The sequence below is a fragment of the Caenorhabditis briggsae genome, assembly GCF_000004555.2.
Source record: "Caenorhabditis briggsae complete genome, chrI, whole genome shotgun sequence".
Classification (NCBI taxonomy): domain Eukaryota; kingdom Metazoa; phylum Nematoda; class Chromadorea; order Rhabditida; family Rhabditidae; genus Caenorhabditis; species Caenorhabditis briggsae.
The window spans coordinates 15,072,253-15,090,749 of NC_013489.2; the positions used below are offsets into that span (position 1 = coordinate 15,072,253).

An 18,497-nucleotide genomic window follows, 5' to 3' on the forward strand; every position below is an offset into this window, starting at 1 on the left:
AATGTCAAATGGGAACACCATCAAAGATCACGGCTCTTCTTCCAAGATCTAACTCTTTGTCTTATCTCCATCCGTCCTGGTCCACACAAACACTGTTACACCTCCAAACATTTCATTCTACCGACTCTCCCTCCCCTCATCTGAATACACCAATTGTCCTCCGTCTTCCCCCTTCTCTTCTTCTTCTTCTTCTTCTCCTTCTTCTGATGGCGTCGAATGTAATGTTTGCGGATATTCTATGCACTAGTAAAGGCAAATAAGTTTGAGTTTTACAAACATTTATACCAAGTCAAGGTTGTTTATACAAACATTGGGTATTCCTTTTTGTACTCATTGCGTTATCGATTTTATACTTTCTTCTCGTATTCTAGTCTTTTTCTTTTTCAGTTTTTTTTCTTCCCCTCCTTCTCTTTACGACCATTACGGATTTTTGATTATCTCTTTTCTGTGGTCATCTTTAGTTATACTTTTTCTTTTTTTCCCGATTTCAATTAGTGTTTTCAGTCCAAAAAAATGTCGTCGTCAGATGATGCGTGGTACAAAACCTCAATTTCGAGCACGTCGTCATGTATAGAAGAAGAGCACGAGCCAGTCGATCAGGATGAAGAAGAGGTGAGATTTAATAGTTTTTCTAAACTTTAAAATTCGAAAAAATATTGTCTGAAAATGTGAAATTATCGAAAAAAAACTAAAAAATCATGATTGAGATTGATAAAAAAGAAAAAAACTGAATTGACAAAAAAATCTACCATAAAACCTGTAATAGAAGGGCCCCCACACTGTTAAGTTCAAGCTTAATTATCTCGATTCCTGTGAAAATAACCAAAAACTGACCAACTGATAAAGTATTGCTGTTATTATGATAAACAATTTATCAGCTGACACATTTTTGATATCTTGCATAGGAATCGAGATAAGTTAGTTTGAAGTTAGGGGGCCCTTCTATTACAGGTTTTATGGTAAGTCTGAAATTCGGTTTTTGAAAACTTATAGAACCCATTCGTTATTTAAACTACTTCGTTTTTCCTGTAAAACTTAACATTTTTGAATCCATATTAACCGTAAAACCTGTAAAAGAAGGGCCCCCACACTGTCAAGTTTGAGCTTAATTATCTCGATTCCTGTGAAATATATCAAAAATTTGTCAACAAATAAAATGTTTGTGATATTATGATAAACAATTTATCAGTTGACCACTTTTTGATATATTTTACAGAAACTGAGAAAAATCGGCTCAAAGTTAAAAGTCACGGGGCCCTTCGATTACATGTTCTGCGGTAATTACAACCATTTTTCAATGACTAGATCCTTTTTTTTCCCTGTAAGGCTAAGGCTTTAGAACTTTTTGGATGCATAAGTACCTTTTAGAATAATCTGACAATTTTCTACAGTATTCAAAAGCCAAAAAGTCTGAAAAGCCCGTTACATCGAAGGTCTTAATTCCCAGAGTACTGATTTTAGTCCTGGACCATTTTTAAAAACTCAAAGCAGATGAATGTCTTGGAAACAAGAAAAAACTAATTTTACACAGAAAACTAATGACCCCAATCTGTCAGGCAGGTCAAAAAATGAAAGAGAAAAAAGTAGGAAAAAAAAGAAACAGACACCAACTCTATTCTTTTTCACTATTTTTTTTTCTCTCGTTTTTCAACAGAGTGTAAATGAGAAATGTGTGTGTATGAGAGTGAGCCATCTTCTTCTTTTTTTTCTTCTTTTCCCCCCGGGAGAATTGTTGAAGGGACCCGTTTAAACGCATTGATATCATGCGCACTTCTTCTTCCCCTTTGTCTTTTGCTCTCCCAATTTTTTTGTTGCTTTTTGGTATAAGTAGCAGTTTTCTAAAATTTCCAATTTTTCAGATGTACAATCCAAGTGGATGCACATGGCAACTTCTATCCGTCTCATTACACAGAGTAAGTGTTTAATTTTTGACATTTTTTGAGTCCGCACTTGTTGAGATAGTCCCCATGTTTCCAAAGTGTTGCATAAACAAATTGACGAAAAAATAAAAGTTTCCAATTTCCAAGAATTTCCTAGTGGCACGAAACCTGTTTCATAGGTTTCTCAAAACCATTTACACAGGACAGTATTGTATATGTGTTCAGCACCCTTCCTTTACCAATAGGCGTTTTTTTTCTAAATTTCGACTTTCTTGACTTCCTGGTGTACTGTAACTCGTCTTCTTAAAAATGTCTCTTTCTCAAGCATTCTCTCTAGAATGATAGACAAATTTCAAGGATCAATTAAGTTTAAAGGATCCCATACTTATATTTTCAGATTTTTTTTGAAACCTGACTTGTTGTGTATAGTCGATTTTTCTTTCTTATTCTTACTATTGGCAATTCTAGTCCACCTACCGCACTCCCTAAAGCGGACATCTCTTCTTTTAATTGAATTACCGTAAACACTCTAATAGAACGCAACCCGAATCGTCAAATTTGAGTTCATATATCTCATTATCTGTGAGAGATATCAAAAAGTGGGTAACTAATAAAATGTTGCTTATATCATGATAAACATTTTACTAATTGACAACTTTTTGATATCTTTCAAATAAAGTGAGATATTTAGGCTCAAAGTGGACGGTCCGGGTGGCGTTTTATTAGAGTGTTTACGGTATTCAGGTTCCTGCAAAACCTGTAATAGAAGAGCCCCCCACAGTCACGTTTGAGCTCAGTTATCTCGATTCCTATGCAAGATATCAAAAATGTGTCAACTGAAAGACCATCACTGATTTTGTGATTAACAATTTATCAGTTGATAGCTTATTGATACCTTTTGCAGGGATTGAGATATATGAACTCAAAGCTAAACGTTAGGGAGTCCATCTATTATAGGTTTTACGGCAGGTGTTCTTAAATTTTCTCAAGTAGTTAGTGGACTGTAATTTGTCCCCATGACAAGTTTTTACAATTTCCAAAAATCAGAAAAACCCTTCTGAGTCTCGCGGACCCATCTACTCCTCCTAGTTTTCACTTTTCAGTGCTGTCTCATTATTAAGACGAGGAAGAGCAGCGCTTTCTGGTTCTCTTTCTCTTTTGCTCCATCGAGTTGATTTGATAGTAAGAATGATTCTTTTCTCTGTGGGTACGAGAGAGAAAGAGCCAATGGCCATTTCTCTCTTTCTCTCTCTTTCTCCGAGAACAGCTGTCACCTTCTCGTTCCTCCCGGGAAAGAAGCATCCCGGGAGTAGCCACACCGCTTACTACACAGCATGGCGATGTGCAGAGCATCACTCAGTCATCACAACCACCACCACCTCTCGTTCACACACAACTTCTGCTCTTCCTGCTTCTGTGCTCCTTCTTCTTTCTCAACCATTGATTCATCCGTTTTGATTTACTAGCGGTTCACAGGAAATCGTCTAAGTTTCTCAGTTTCTTCGTTTTGATTTTTTAAAAACATTCCAAAAACTTCAGATCTCGATCTGAATATTTTTGAAAGACATTGTAGGATTTTGGAGGGTCAATTAAAACTTGAATTTTCAGCAAATTTCTTATCCTAGTTAGTTAGTTTCATAAATACTGTAAGCACTCTAATAGAAGGTCACCCCAACTTTGAGCTCATATATTTCGGATCCTGTAACAGATATCAAAAAGTTGTCAACTGACAGATTGATTTTGATATTATGGAAAAGATTTTGTTAGTTGACACATTTTTGATATCTTTCAAGGGAACCGAGATAAATTAGCTCAAACTAGACAGTGTGGGAGTTCTTCTATTACACGGTTTTACGGTAATATGGAATTCAGATCCTATTGTTCATTTAAGACTTTTTGATGTATCTTTAAAGAAATGAAGAGCACTATATTTAGAGATGTGAATCAACTAAAGTGTGCAATATACTATTTTTCGATGGTTTCTCAGAGGAGCAATACTATTGGAGGTGGAACTCAATTAGAGATTTAACCCTTGTAGAAACCAAGCCAATTATCATAAATCTTAGAGTTACATTTTCTTTCATATTATGCTTAATCCCATCCTTCTCTAGAAAGTCAAATCTACTCCGATCCTCCTCCTCCTCCCTCATTTCATCCGGAAATTCGAAAACCCTCCACATATCCGGATATGCTCTCTTTCTCTCTCTCCGATTTCCTCCTCTCTCATCAAAATTGGATCATTGCCAACATTTTCCGTTTTTTTTCTTGTGTGTCTGCATTCGTTGATATATAATAAAATTATATCAATACGGACGGGGTGCGCGCACCCAACAATGCATAATATCACAAGCGTTTTTGCCTCCTCACTTTTCCGTTTTTTTTTCAACTTTCTCTAGAAAATTTCTTTCGGTCAAAACGAAAATTGCTCATGTCCACCCCCTGGTAATACTAGTATTCTCCCAAAAGAGACAATGTTCTTCTTGGGATGCCTCCTTTGCAACACACACCACAAATGGATGGCTTATGAAACTATGAGAAAAACGATGAATTGGCTGCTGGGGAATTGGTGTCCAAAAGAGGGAGGAAAAGAGCACAAGTTTTGCATATCACCCTTTTGCCGTTTTTAGGAGCAAAAGAGAGAGAGAAAGAGAGTAGTATGTCCGCCCCGAGGTCTTTGTGTCTCCCTTCAAAACCGGATAGGGGATAGGGGGAAGAAAAGCTAAAGTGTTTTGTTCTGTATATAGAGAACGGCCTTTTTTTTCTAGGATTCTTTTTTGACTCGCAGGTTTCGTACTTTTTTGGATAATCGTATTGAGAAGACATAATTTCAAATTCTGTGTATATTCACTATTTCTTTTCATTCTTGTTATGCTATAAATCTTTAGACATACCTTAAAACCTGTATTAGGCAGGCCCCTCTAATAGAAGAGCCCTCCGAGAGGGGCTGATAAAAATAGAAGGGCACCCTGTAATAGAAGAGCTCTCTGTGAGAAAAAACCCCCTCTTTCTCAGTGGAAAATATTCCGGGAACTCTTCTTCAATTTACTATAAATTTGTTGTAAATGTATTTTTCGATGAAAATCTGGCTAAATTTTTGTGAAATTGACAGTTTTTCATGAATTTTGAACGAAACTTCGTCGAATTTTTCGATGCGAAATTTCGAAAAAAAATAGCCGGAAAATTAGAAAAACCCCCTCGAATTGAAGTGCCCCTGTAATAGAAGGACCCTCCGGAGGTACCTTGGAACAATAGAAGGACCGTCCCTTCTAATACGGTAGTGTATATTTAGACATAAATGTCTTGGAAACACGAAAATTGGTAGAAATATAGTTTTAAGTTTCATTCAAAGCTGCTGGAATTTTCAAAGCGAATCCTCAAGTCTAGGTATTGTTATGGTTGTCCAAAGACGACACCGTAGTAATTTTCACGAGATGAAGAAACTTTGACAAGAGATAACTCAGCTCAAAGTCGATCAAATAGTTTGAAACTTGGCCAGTACAAAGCTTAACTCAAACGTTATGCTACTACAAGCTTAGTCCGGATAATTATGGAGTCTTGATCAATGATTACTTTTCATTTCGAATCTTTCATTCTTTCCTAGAACCTTCTCCTTTAACCGATTAAGAATTGTTTTTCAGGCTGCCAATCTCGGGTTCGGCATAGCGATATCCGGTGGTCGCGACAATCCACACTTCACTTCTGGAGACCCTGTCGTTGTCATTTCGGACGTCGTGCCAAACGGACCAGCTTGGGGACTTCTTCAGTGAGTTTCCGTTCCTTTTGAACTTATCAATTCAGCTTCTTTTTTCAGAGTAAATGATAGGATTCTATCGGCAAACAACGTGTCGTTCGAAAACATTGACTATAGCAGTGCAGTCGACATAATCAAGAATAAGGATCACATTGATATGATAGTGAAGCGACGAGTAGCAGTTCCAATGTTAGAATACGAGCAGAGAACACTAAAGTTTACACTATCAAAGTCTCGGAAAAAGGATGATTTTGGAATCGTTGTTGGATGTAAATTTTATATAAAAGAAATCAGAAATCCGAAATTAGCCGAGAAGGATCCAGGGTTGAAGGAAGGAGATTCGGTGTTGAGGATCAATGGACAAAGTCTAGATGGAGCATCGTTGGAAGAAGTGAATAAATGGTTAGAGAGATCTAGAGACAAATTATGTCTTGTGATACAAAGGGATGTGCGGAGGGGTACTTCCCGGTGGCCATCCCAGAATACTGTTTATGAGAGAGTGGGGAGTGTTGGAGCGACGCCAAGGCATTCACCAAGTCCAATGCTACCGCATATGCCGATTGCTCAGAGGAACTCCCACGAGTATGTGAATTCTCCACGTCATCGATCCGACGGAAGTGTGGAGCGACGCGTCTCGTCTCCAGCAAATTCGCAACTCTCCAACTTCAATGGAATGGCATCTTCGCAAATCACAACGCAAGAATACGACTGCTACACACGTCAACCATCCAGGTCAATAGATGCGAATGGAGTTGCAAATGTCATGTTCCGGAAGGTGGAAAACTATATAGAAATTGAAAAGATAATTAAAGGGTTTATCGTTTTGCAGGTTGGCGGAAGTGTAGGTGTACGCGTAATTGGTGGTAACGAAGTGGGCATTTTCGTATCAGCTGTAGCTGCCGACTCACCAGCCTCACTTCATGGAGTTAGTTGTGGAGATCGGATTCTCGAAGTGAACGGGAGGAATATGAGAGGAGTGACAAGAGAGTCTGCCGTACAACTTCTTCTAGGACTCGACGACAGAGTGTCTTTGAAATTGGAACATGCAAGACAAGACTTTGAGCACGTTAGAACCAACCAACTCGGAGACAACTTCTACATTCGCTCTCACTTCTCCCGAGAACGCCGGGATAAGTCAAGTCAGTTGGAATTGAGTATCAATGAAGGAGACATCTTCCACGTCACGGATACTCTATTCGGAGGTACTGTAGGATTGTGGCAAGCTGCAAGAGTCTATTCCTCATCGGAAAACAAAGGAGAACCTGTGAAAGGAGTCATTCCGAATCAAGCAACAGCAGAACAGATTGCAAAGGAATGGAGGGTGTATGTAGAACAGAAACAGGCAAAGAGCAGTGGAGGCAGTGGAACTCTTTTGAGACGGAAATTCGAATCAAGGCGGACAAAGTCACTTCCGAAGAATATGATTTGTGATCCGAATGAACTGAATCTCCCATTACCTGCCTATGAGAGAGTAGCCCTCAACACTCCATCTTTCCATAGACCTGTAGTCCTTTTTGGTCCACTTGCCGATATTGCCAGACATCAACTCTTGAACCAGTTCTCCGCAAGATTCGGATCTCCAGAATCCGATGGTGGAGTGATTCGATTGAGCTCTGTGGATCATGTTATTGCAACGATGAAGCATTGCGTCCTGGATATCAGTATAGAATCAGTGGAACGTCTTCAGCTAGCACAATATGCTCCGATCGTTGTTTTCTTGGATGTTGATGGAAGATCAAAGATCAGAGAGATCCGAAAGAAATGCAACGCTCCTCACTTATCATCTCGGAAACTAGCCGAACATGCGAGCCAAATCAAGAAACACCATTCTCACCTACTATCAGCCACTATTGACGCAACACACGAAACTGGATGGTTCGATGCGCTTCGTGAACTCATTGGACATCTTCAACAACGTCGGCTTTGGATGCCTGAATTCCCTCCAAACCTCCCTCTTGAAGACGTTCTTCTCTTCCCACTTCCCAAATACGAAGGCGATGTGGATTCTCTGAAGAGCGAGTACGTGGAATATAACAATACACCACAAGATAGTCTTCCAAGGAAAGCTGATAAGAATAACAAGTACAACTGGGATAACAGTATCGCATCGTCGATTGGAGGAGGGCCTGGAGACTTGCCACCAGAAATCAGAGAGTATTCTACTATGCCAAGACCTCATCATCAATTAGGACCTGATTTTGGAGTGGGAAGGAATCGGCAGTCGTCGAATTCGCAGTCAACATTGTCTACATTTATAACAACGGCGTCTTCGTCGAATCCTCAAAATATACAAACTCCACAAGGCCCTCAACGTCCACTTTTGACGCCTACAAGAGATGAATCAGCATCGAGAACGACTACTCCTCACGGATATTATCATGTCAAACAGGTGAGTTAAATTTCTAATGTAAGATACAAAAAATTTGGACGAAACTAGAAAAAATAACTACATCAGCTTTTCGCGTTACTGTACCTCTATGTAGTCTTGTGAATGTGTTGTCTCAATTTCCAGCTACTCGACGACGATTCCCTCTACCAAGATGCTCGGCTAGCCAACGAGATTGCCAATGCCAGATTGCGAGAAGAAGCGAAACTTCGAGAAGAGCGAGTGCAAAGGCAGCGACTTGAGGTGTTGTGTTGTCATTTTTTTTCAAAGATTTTATAAAAAGTGAACATTAATATTCTAAAAATGTATGATTTCAGCAAGCCTCTCCTTCAAATCTTGCACACCGTCTGGACAATGCCACACCGAATAGTTTTGATTTTTCCAATTGTAAGATTGGTACTGTACCTTCATTTAATCATCTTTTCAATTTTCAGTACCAACAACCGGAGCTCCGCCGCCAATCAACACTAATGCTGTAAACAACACTCGATACCATCCCTTGACACCTTCCAGCATGACGTCTTCATCATCTGGAGCGTCACGGAATCAACAACTTCAGAATACCCAAACACCTCCACCACCAAGACCTCCACCAGTAAATTCCAATCCATACACGACAAGTTACATTAGGAACAAATGGAATAACGATGGCGCGATAGATGCTAGAGGTGTAGAAGAGCATCATACCCCACCTGCAATTCCAGCCAGAACTAATGGAAGTGCATCACCAGCCAACGCGAGTATCTCATTGACAGTCTCCAATGTGCCAACAGGCTCTTCTATGTGAGTTTTATTCTTAACTGATTTTTAAAAACAACCCAAACCTTTCTCAACTTTTCAGCGCCTCAAAATCACCAACTCCTCGTTTGGATGAAAATGAAAACGGGCAAAAGTCCGAGGAAGAAGAGCCAACGGTGGTTGAGGAGAGCACAGCACTAGTTGGATCCCAAGGAGGAGTCATTCGGTGTGAGAAGTCGAACGTGGAACTTAGGATACCGCCCGGTGCGATTGCCGACGGTGAAGAACACGAGATTTATGTGAAAGTGTGTCGAGAAGGCGACTCGTCACCAATTGATAGATCCAAAGGAGAAACCCTGTTGTCACCATTGGTCATGTGTGGACCACAAGGTTAGAATCGTTTGAAATTTTGTTTGTTATCAACATAGGTAAAGTAACGAGTCCTAATAGCGGGCGAGGGGAGTCTAAGCAGCCGCAGATGTGGCAAGTAGCGGCTGAAGACCGCTGTAGGGCCATCGATGATTTGTCGGCGAGCCACTGGGGGAAATTTTGACTTTCTGAGATTTTTACCTAATTCAGAATAACTAATAAATCAAATTCTAGCGATACTTTTTTCCGAGTTTTCATTAGAAACCTTTTTCTAATTCTGAACGGACCATTGGCGGCTTAACGGCTGCTGAGAATAAGCGGGCACACTGGTGGGGGGAAGTAGCACACTGGTGGGGGGAAGAATTTCTTGTAAAAAAGAAAAGACGTTGGTAATGGTTCATGAATGCTAACCTAGCTAAAGTTCCGTGTGAAAAATCCTAAGTGGAATTGTATCGTTAGAAAAAAAATCAAATCATGGCTTATCGAAATATGGGTCATGGTACGAAAATTTGGGTTCATGACCTTCGCGGGGCCTGCCATAGCTTCTTTTATAATCAATACTTTTGAACCAATCAAATTGAATATTATAGAATTTGACGAGCGCTACAAAAGAATACAATTTGGAATACTGTATCTTGTCTATGAACAAAATTACAGATCACAAACCATCTGAGCTGCACTATCACAGTTTTATAACCAGTAACTTTGCTCAAAGTATGAATAGTTTTCCAAATAGTAGCATTTTGTAGTACTCATCGAGTTCTATCATGCCTAATTTAGCCGCTTCATAAATATTGATCCTAAAGAAAACTATGACAGGGCCCGTTTTAGAGAGTGTTGTAAACTTCTACCGTAAACACTTCAATATAACGCCACCCGTACTGTCCACTTTGAGCCTATATATCTCACTTCTTTAGAAAGATATCAAAAAGTTGTAAACTAATAAAATGTTCATCATGATATCAGCAACATTTTATTAGTTAGCCACTTTTTGATATCTCTCACAGATAATGAGATATATGAACTCAAATTTGACGATTCGGGTTGCGTTCTATTAGAGTGTTTACGGTAGTTCCCATTGATTTTACGAAAAGCTAACTATAACTGACTGTTTTCTTTCTACAGGACTGAAATTTGAGAAACAATGCGAACTCCGAATGCCGCACACCGGACCAATCAGCGCCGATTCTGATGGTCAATGGTCATTCTCTCTGAAGACTGGAGAGGGCGGAGAGTGGAAGCATATGGAGATTGAACAGCAGGCGACAAACGCCAATCATGATCAATTCTTGACTGTTCCAATTACTCATTTCTAGATTACTTTTCATTTTGAAACTATTGAGCATTAATTACTTCACAGCATTATTTTCTAACTACTACTGGTTTTGTTCCCCCCTTCAATCATTGCATCTGCTTGTCAACAAATTAGTCACAAATTCTCTTCTCTGCATTTTAAATTCTTCTTGTTACCATTTTCTGAAAAGTTTTATGAAATACATTTTTTAATATTAATCAAAAAATGTGTTGTTATCTTGGTCCTTAATTTTCAGGCTCTAGTATTACTCGGCTGAATAATATGTTCAGAGACTTGTGCAAGTATTGGCGCCGACAACCAAGCGTATTACTTGTTTCCCAAAGAATTCACAAAAATCTGGAGAATGTGAGCAAAAGTTATTTAAAATTCATCCAGCAGAAACAAATCGTAACAAAAAAAATTCTAATCAACAAAAAACAATGAGATAAAGAACAAAACAATCTAGTATTCTACCTAAAAGTGCACAAAAAGAATCAACTGAAAAAGTACACAGAATCCTTGACTTTCTCAATATCCAGCTCTCCTTGTTTCACTTTAACAGTGAAGATATCAGCGAATCTATCGACTTCAGACGGCGGGAGAATCTTCTGAATCCTCGGTGTCAAATAGGTGGTTTTGAACCATTCGGAACATTGCTCAACTATTGGTTGAGAGTGTAGCGAGACGAATTGCTGACGACAGATTTGGTTCATCTCGTCCACCGAGTTGGCATGCGTCCAGAAGCAATCGTGGACGGCGGCAAAAGTGATCCCACTGAAATTCCAGTATTATTTACTGTTCAAAAGAAAAAGGGATTACCGATTAGCACAATTCAGCGAAGTGAGCATCATATGCGTAGAATCCAACGAGTGTACAAAGTTCGGTGGAAACGCGTCGACTTGTTTCATAGGAATCGGGACTAGCACCAACTTTGATTTTCTTTCCAAAAGTCGACAATACGGTTGGACAACAGGAAGACCTAATGGTGTGACCCACTCCACTGTCTTCATCAAATCACTTGCTCCTTTTGCAATCAGCCGGAACCAATCCTTAAGAGCCATTGAACTGGTAAACGCGTCATTGAGACTGGCAAATGTTTTGCGAGCAAGATAGCGAGCGAATATGGCTGCCTGGAATTTCTTCTTGAATTTTACATTTAAATACACAAAAAATTGAATTAATACAAAAGAAAAACGAGGCCAACGCCTGCTTATTACGGTTTTTGGATGTTAGGTATTGTTAGCGTCCGAGCGCCCACCGTATTCTCTATCAAACTCACGTCTTCTCCTGGTATATCCATTGCTTTCAACTGTCTCTTAATCTGCAAAACTGCTCCATACATTGTCACGCCATAGACCGTTGTCATCACTGTCTGCTTGATAACTTTTCGTGGAACATTTTGTGGAAGAGCCTCTCGAAGCTTCAGTGCCACGTCACGATCCTCACCATTCGACTCCTCGTCTTGCTTTCGTTTTTGCTCAACTCTAAACATTTGGATTACTGTATGTCATAGTATTACGGTATTGCATTACTGTACCTCTGTGCCACATCTGAATACACATCGTTCGGCGTCTCACACTGCGTCAGATTCACCTGAACGCCTCCTTCATTGTCTCTTCCTAACGCCGCGTAGTGTTGTAATCCATTGCAACTTCCATCCTGATGAACTGGTAGTTGACTGGGAAACGATGCCACGTCACTACCGTACTTCATTGCGTTCTCGATCTCCACACACGCCGCCAACGTTTGCCATGGCTCATCTGAAGACATCCACCACTTCTCGCCATTCAATGGGTTACGTGCCGAATCGAGAATAGAGGGAATGAGACGTTCGGCTTCGACCATTCTATCGGCCACACTTGCTCGCTTCATCGTCCCCGTCAGATTTACACAGTGCAGTTTGAGCCAGTCGAATCCGTGCGATCCTAGTGGTTGAGATTTGGCAAACTTCAGAATGCATCGATTGACGTCGTCGCCCATATGGGAGAGATATGGAGAGAGTGGGTAGACACGGCCGCGGAAATCCATGTTGTGAGGGAAGAAGAGGGTTTGGCCGCGGAAGTGATCAGCTAGGACCACTCGGTACTGCATCCAACACCACAGCGAATTGCTTTCGTTTCTAAAAAAAGAAAAGATTAGGGTCCATAAAGTTCTGGATTCGGAAGATCTAGAATATACAGAACCAGTCAATAAGACACACAAAAACCAGTCAATAAGACACACAAAATTTCAGTTGATTTTCGGTCAATTTCAGGAGCCTGGATCACAGACCTAGACTCAAAACTTTGCATTCACAGATTTTTTGAGAAATCCTAGTTTTCCAGCTATTTGCCCATTCCTGAAAGACACCCATTTTTTGGTCCGTTTGTGTTCTGAAAACGTGAAGAAAGGGGTGTCTTCCAAGAATCGGCAAATAGCTGGAAAACTAGGAATTCTCAAATAATCTGTGAATGCAAAGTTTTGAGTCTAGGTCTGTTTAACATTCTTTAAAATTTTCAAAGTGATCGGAGACTTGACAGCTGAGCTCTAGATTCTTGAAAATCCCGAAAATCGACTGAAAAAAAATTTTAAACATCTTCTTGGCCGGTACTGCAAATCAAGGACCTAGGGTCCATAAGGTTCAGAATTCAGAAAATCTAGTATCTCTAAAACCTAGCATTTGAAGGATCTAAAATTTAGCAGCTACCCGGAAGACTTATAATCTCCAAGACCTAGTATTAAAGGGATCTAGAATCCATAGAATTTCTAGAATCCTTACCTCATCTTCACAGCTTCCGCTTTCTTCTTGGCATATCTCCTAAACTTCTCCACATCCACATCCTCCTTTTTCACATTTCCAAACTCCCTCACAAAATCCGGAACATCAAATGTATCATGCCTCATTGGAATACCCAACTTCTCCAAAAGTGGCTCGGATTCTTTACATCCGGACTGCCCGAACACCGTCTTCAACGTGTCCAGCATGGACTCATTGATAACCCAAGGTGTAGATCCCAACTGATTAAGCGCGTCGAACACCGGCCTTCCTTGTGCTGGCGACTGTATCCTCTGCCTCATTTCATCGTTCAAACGGACCGATTTGAATTCGAACATATTCCTAATGATATCCTGTCCTGCTGTATACAACGGACCGCCCGTTCCCCGATCAATCCACGGTCTTGGTGGTACTGTCATTGGGAGGTTGAATGTGGAGAATACGATGAAATCGAAGGGATTCTTGTCGAACATTGCCATGAGTTTCGAGTTGATTGAGAGCATTCTGGATAGGGAGAGACGACAATCCGTGGAGAGTTTCGATTCTTCTTCTATGGAGATGGATCGGTAGGAGAAGGAGCGAGTCCAGGTGACTGCAAATTTTTTGTTAAAGGGGGACATTGAAAGGTGTGGAAAGATAACTTCAAAAGGCGAAAAATCTCAGTTCTCGTCTTCTGGACGGTTCTCGAATCTTCTTTTCTGAATTCCGCCAAAATTGAAATTTCCGAAAAATTGGGGATTTTTCGAAAGAAATACTTCATTTTTTGCAAAAATTTTGGACCTTTTTATGTTTTTTAGGTATTTTCAAAGATTCTTTTTCGATTTTTCCGGGTTTTTTCTTAAATTCGATGGAACAGTGTTCCGGAAGATTACTGTAGGTCACTGAAAAAATTCCTTTTGTAGTTTTTTTTTTGCAAAAAAACACGTCATGCAGAAAATGTTTTTTTCTACAAGAGGAAATCAGCTTTCTACAGTAACCTACAGTAATCCTCACGAACACCGTTCCATCGAATTTCAGACGAAAAAGGCCGGAAAAATCAAGAAACAATCTTTGAAAATAGCTGAAAACCCTAAAAAGGTCTAAAATTTTTGCAAAAAATCGAAGAAAAAATCTACTTTGCTTTCGAAAAATCGCAATTTTTGAAGTGATTTTTCGAGATTTTTACAATTTTTTTCGAATTTTCTCTTCGTTTTTTTTAATGAATCTGCATATTTTCCTACATATTTTGATTTGATAAAAAATAGTTTACTGTTCGGAATCCTCCTTTATTCTTTTTAGATAATCGTGTCATCAGTTTTTTGTTTATTACTCCTATTGGAAATTTTGAATACTGTGACTCGATGAAATGTTTATAGAAAGTTTCAAATTTCTCAGCCAGCAATGCTTCTTTCCCAACTTCTCATTCCCCCAGAAAATGCATTTTCTGAATCATGCATTCATCCAAAAAGCCATCGAAATCAAGCGTAGAGCTCTGGAATTTCATCCACACACCGCGCCGATCAGTGAGTTTTTAAATCTACAGTATCCATCTCAATTTTTCTGAATTTTCAGAATTCGAAGAGCGCGATTTCTTTGACAACATCTATTCCCCATTCATTGTTTTCTTCCTATGCCTAGTTCTGGGATTCGCCATCGGGCTTGTTGACTATATGAAGTACCTATATACTGAGAATAACTAAATCTAATTTCTGAAATTTCCAGATTTGGAAGTCGCCTTCGCGAGAAACTCTTCATTCGCCGTCGTCCAGAAACTAGAGATGCCTAACTTTCAAATTTAATGAACAATGAAGATTTTGTGTTGATTTCTGTGATACTTACTTTTCCCATCCTTCGACTCCACTGGAAACAGACACGAGTTGAAAAGCACATCCACTATCACATTGCACACCTCGTTCCTCGTCTCTGCATCCAGATTTCCCATTTGAAATTTAAAATTTGGGGCCAAGTTCTGCTGCTTACACGCCTTGCTCCACCACTCTCGATGCGTATTCTGTCTGGAGACTCCTGAATCCAAAAAATAGTTGATGTACGAGTCGAAGACACGCTTCCAGATTTCCGTCTCATTGAATCCCAACTCTTTCTTGAATGCGTTTCCTAGCTCTTTGAGAATCGGGTCTAGGACATCGTATTGGAATTGGGTGGCTCCGATGAGGTTTTGTCCTTGGGAGCAGGCGGCAACGACGGTGAAGTAGAGGATTTCAACTAGCTTCTCACGGGGGAGGAGTTCAAGGCATGTGGAAACTGAAAATTTTCGAATTCGGATTTGACATAGAAGAATTCACCTAAAGTAATTTTTCACGTAAAATTCGCCCAAATAAATTTTTACGTAAAAATCACCTAGAATTATTTTTCACGTAAAAATTCATATAAATTAATTTTTTACGTGAAAATTCACGTAATTTAATTATTCACGTGAAAATTCAAATATATTCATTTTTATTTTAAAACTAAAATAAATTATTTTCACGTGAAAAATTCACGTAATTTAATTTTTCACGTAAACTTCGCCTAATTAAATTTTTACTTAAAAAATCACCTATTAGCTTTTTACGTAAATAACTTTTTACGTAAAAGTTCACGTAAATCAATTTTAAGTGAAAATTCACGTAATTCAATTTTTCGCGTAAATATTCACATAAATCGATTGTTCACGTAAAAATTGACAGAAGTAAATTTTTAAAAATTCAAATGTATTCGTTTTTCACGTCAAATTCTTTACGTGGGTTATTGTAAATGTTACGTGACCTAATTTTTAAAATTTTAATTTTTACAACCCAACTTTCCAAAATCCTTACCCAACGGATGCGTATCATTCGGATCCAACTTCCTCAATCCATCACTAATCCTTTTCCTCCAATCCCATTCCGTTATCAGCTCCTCTCCCGACTTCCCATTCTTCTCCGCCGCCTCCCCTACCGTATTCTTGACTTGAATCCACATTGTTGACTCTGTTTTCAAATGCTCTTCGAACAATGTCTTATATTTCCCCTTTTCCATCCCATCAACTTGAAATGGATTGTTCCTGTACTCTTCTTGATGACAATTCGTCTGAAGTGGCCCTATTAGATCTTCCAACTCTTCCGAATATCTTGCTCCTTCTTTTTTCCTTGGTACGGGAACACTAAAACTTCTCAACATCTCCACTTCGTTTTGGATTGCTTTGTGATCATCCGAGTTCAAGAACACTTCCATTTCCCGCTCCTCAACATTCACTCCTTTCGCCAATTGCCTCATTTTCTGTTCCATTGAATCAAAAAGATCCGCGATGGTTTTAGAACTTCTCTCTTCGTAGGATCGTTGATCCTTCCATTTTCGGAGACTACTTAGCAACAGAAGAGCCATCAGATAAGTGGTATTCGTCTCATTTCTCTTAATGGACCTATATAGATCAGCTATTCCTATAAAAATCGATAAAGAGTCAGGTGATTCAATAGCCTCCACTTTCTTCAAAATCTTCTCCATTTTCTTATGAAGAACCAGGAAGCAAACGGGCACAGTTTCCGGAGAATGCCGACTTCTTAGCTGATTCTCAGTGAGTCTCACCAGAGACTGCACGTCATCTTTCAGTGTGAATCTGAAGATATCTGCCATCGCTTGCTGATCCACTCGCATCTTCCATAGTTTCCTCTTCTTCTGCTTGTGTTCAGTCTCCAGAATTTTCAGCAAATCCGTCTTCCAGTCCACTTTTTTCTCCTTTAGCGGCGGCTTCTTTTCCTCGGCTGTGGAGATTACTGTAGATGCTGTAGAAGCCGTGGATGCTGAAAATTCTTTATTTGAAAGAGGCACTCCGATCATGTGTAGAAAAATGTGTAGATGCTAACATACTAAACAATAGGCAAAACCCTGAAAAACCGCTTTAAAGTCCAGTTCTAGAAACTTCTGGAAGGTTCTCAAATCTTTTTTTTTTGAAATCCCTTCAAAACTGAAAACTCTAAAAATTAGCGATTTTTCGAAAGCAAAATTGATTTTTTCTTCGATTTTTTGCAAAATTTTCAGACCTTTTTAAGTTTTTCAGCCATTTTCAAAGATTCTTTTTCGATTTTTCCGATTTTTTGTCTGAAATTTGATGGAACGGTGTTTAATATTACCGTAGGTTACTGTAGAAATCTAATTTCCTTTTGTAGTTTTTGTTTTGTTGCAAACACCATCACGCCAAAATGCAGATAAAAATTTTTGGTGAAAAAAAAAAACTACAAAAGGAAATATATAAGTTTTCTACAGTAACCTACAGTAATCTTCGCGAACATCGTTCTATCAAATTTCAGACAAAAAAATCGGATGAATCGAAAAAGAATCTTCCAAAATAGCTGAAAAACCTAAAAAGGTCTGAAAATTTTCAAAAATTTCGAAGAAAAAATTAATTTTTTTCTTTCAAAAAATCGCAAAAAAGCCGCTAATTTTTCAGAATTTTCAGTTGTTGCGGGAATCCAGAAATGGACGAAAAGTGAGATTTTTAAAGCAATTTTGGAGCTCAAAATAGTAAATTTGGACCTAAAAATGTGAATTTTATGTCTAAAATTGAAGATTGTGAAGCTTAAAAATGCCAATTTTGGTTTCAAAGTTGGTAATTTTTGACCTAAAAACACCCCTAAAACGTTAATTTTAACCTTGAAAATGTGAAAATTGGCTTTAAAAATGGGGCTATTTTTGGCTAAAAAGTGTCAATTTTAGCTCTAAAGAATAGATTTTGGACCCTAAAAATGTGAAATTTAACTTTAAAAATATAAATTTTGGACCCTTAAAATGTGAAATTCGGATTTAAAATTAGTTATTTTGGACCCTAAAAATTGAGTAATTTGGCTCTAAAATCGCCATTTTTTGGCTAAAAATCTGATTATATCAAGCCTAAAAATACCTCCAGCAATGGACTTTAAAGCGATTTTCCGAAGTTTTCAAAGTTTTTAAAACTCGTTTCTATTGCTTTAAAAATCGACCTATTTTTCTAGAAATTTTTATCAAAAAGTTTTTTTTTTCGATTTTTCTAAAAATCTACTTACCTTGCCTCAAGTGGGCTGGAATTCTAGCTGGAATTCTAGCTGAGATTCTGGCTATTCGATTCATCTGAAACAATTTTTTTTCAAATTTTACTATTTCCTAAAATTCTTTTAAAAAATCATATAGCCGATAGGAGATCCCTGAACTTGAAAATTTTCAGAAATTAAAATAAAATTTCGAGAGAATTATTTCCATTTGAGATAAGCATATTATTCTGATGATGTGCAAACTTTTTCGTTAAATAATAATAATAATCATAAATCATACGAATCGTTGGGGGGATTTGGGAAAAGGGGGCGGGACTTAAATGAGAATGAGAAATCTATGGG

The 18,497-nt window shown here is 38.7% G+C and overlaps 2 protein-coding genes across 2 annotated transcripts; one reads left to right on the forward strand and one right to left on the reverse strand.

Annotated features, from left to right (window-relative positions):
- Positions 1-513: 513 nt before the first annotated feature.
- Positions 514-10,440, forward strand: Cbr-zoo-1 (the record flags this gene model as incomplete). The annotated part of the gene is made up of 9 exons (XM_045241598.1): positions 514-612; positions 1,860-1,919; positions 5,519-5,643; positions 5,692-8,020; positions 8,144-8,260; positions 8,335-8,404; positions 8,452-8,800; positions 8,859-9,145; positions 10,250-10,440. The coding sequence occupies 9 exons, from the start codon at positions 514-516 to the stop codon at positions 10,438-10,440; spliced, it is 3,627 nt and encodes a 1,208-aa protein (XP_045096858.1).
- A 472-nt stretch (positions 10,441-10,912) lies between these two features.
- On the reverse strand, positions 10,913-18,234 carry CBG19789 (the record flags this gene model as incomplete). Its single annotated transcript, XM_045241599.1, has 8 exons — positions 10,913-11,192; positions 11,238-11,548; positions 11,698-11,902; positions 11,956-12,537; positions 13,177-13,831; positions 14,992-15,414; positions 15,969-16,931; positions 18,171-18,234. 8 exons carry the CDS (start codon positions 18,232-18,234, stop codon positions 10,913-10,915), a joined length of 3,483 nt encoding a protein of 1,160 aa, XP_045096857.1.
- Between the last annotated feature and the right edge of the window lie 263 nt (positions 18,235-18,497).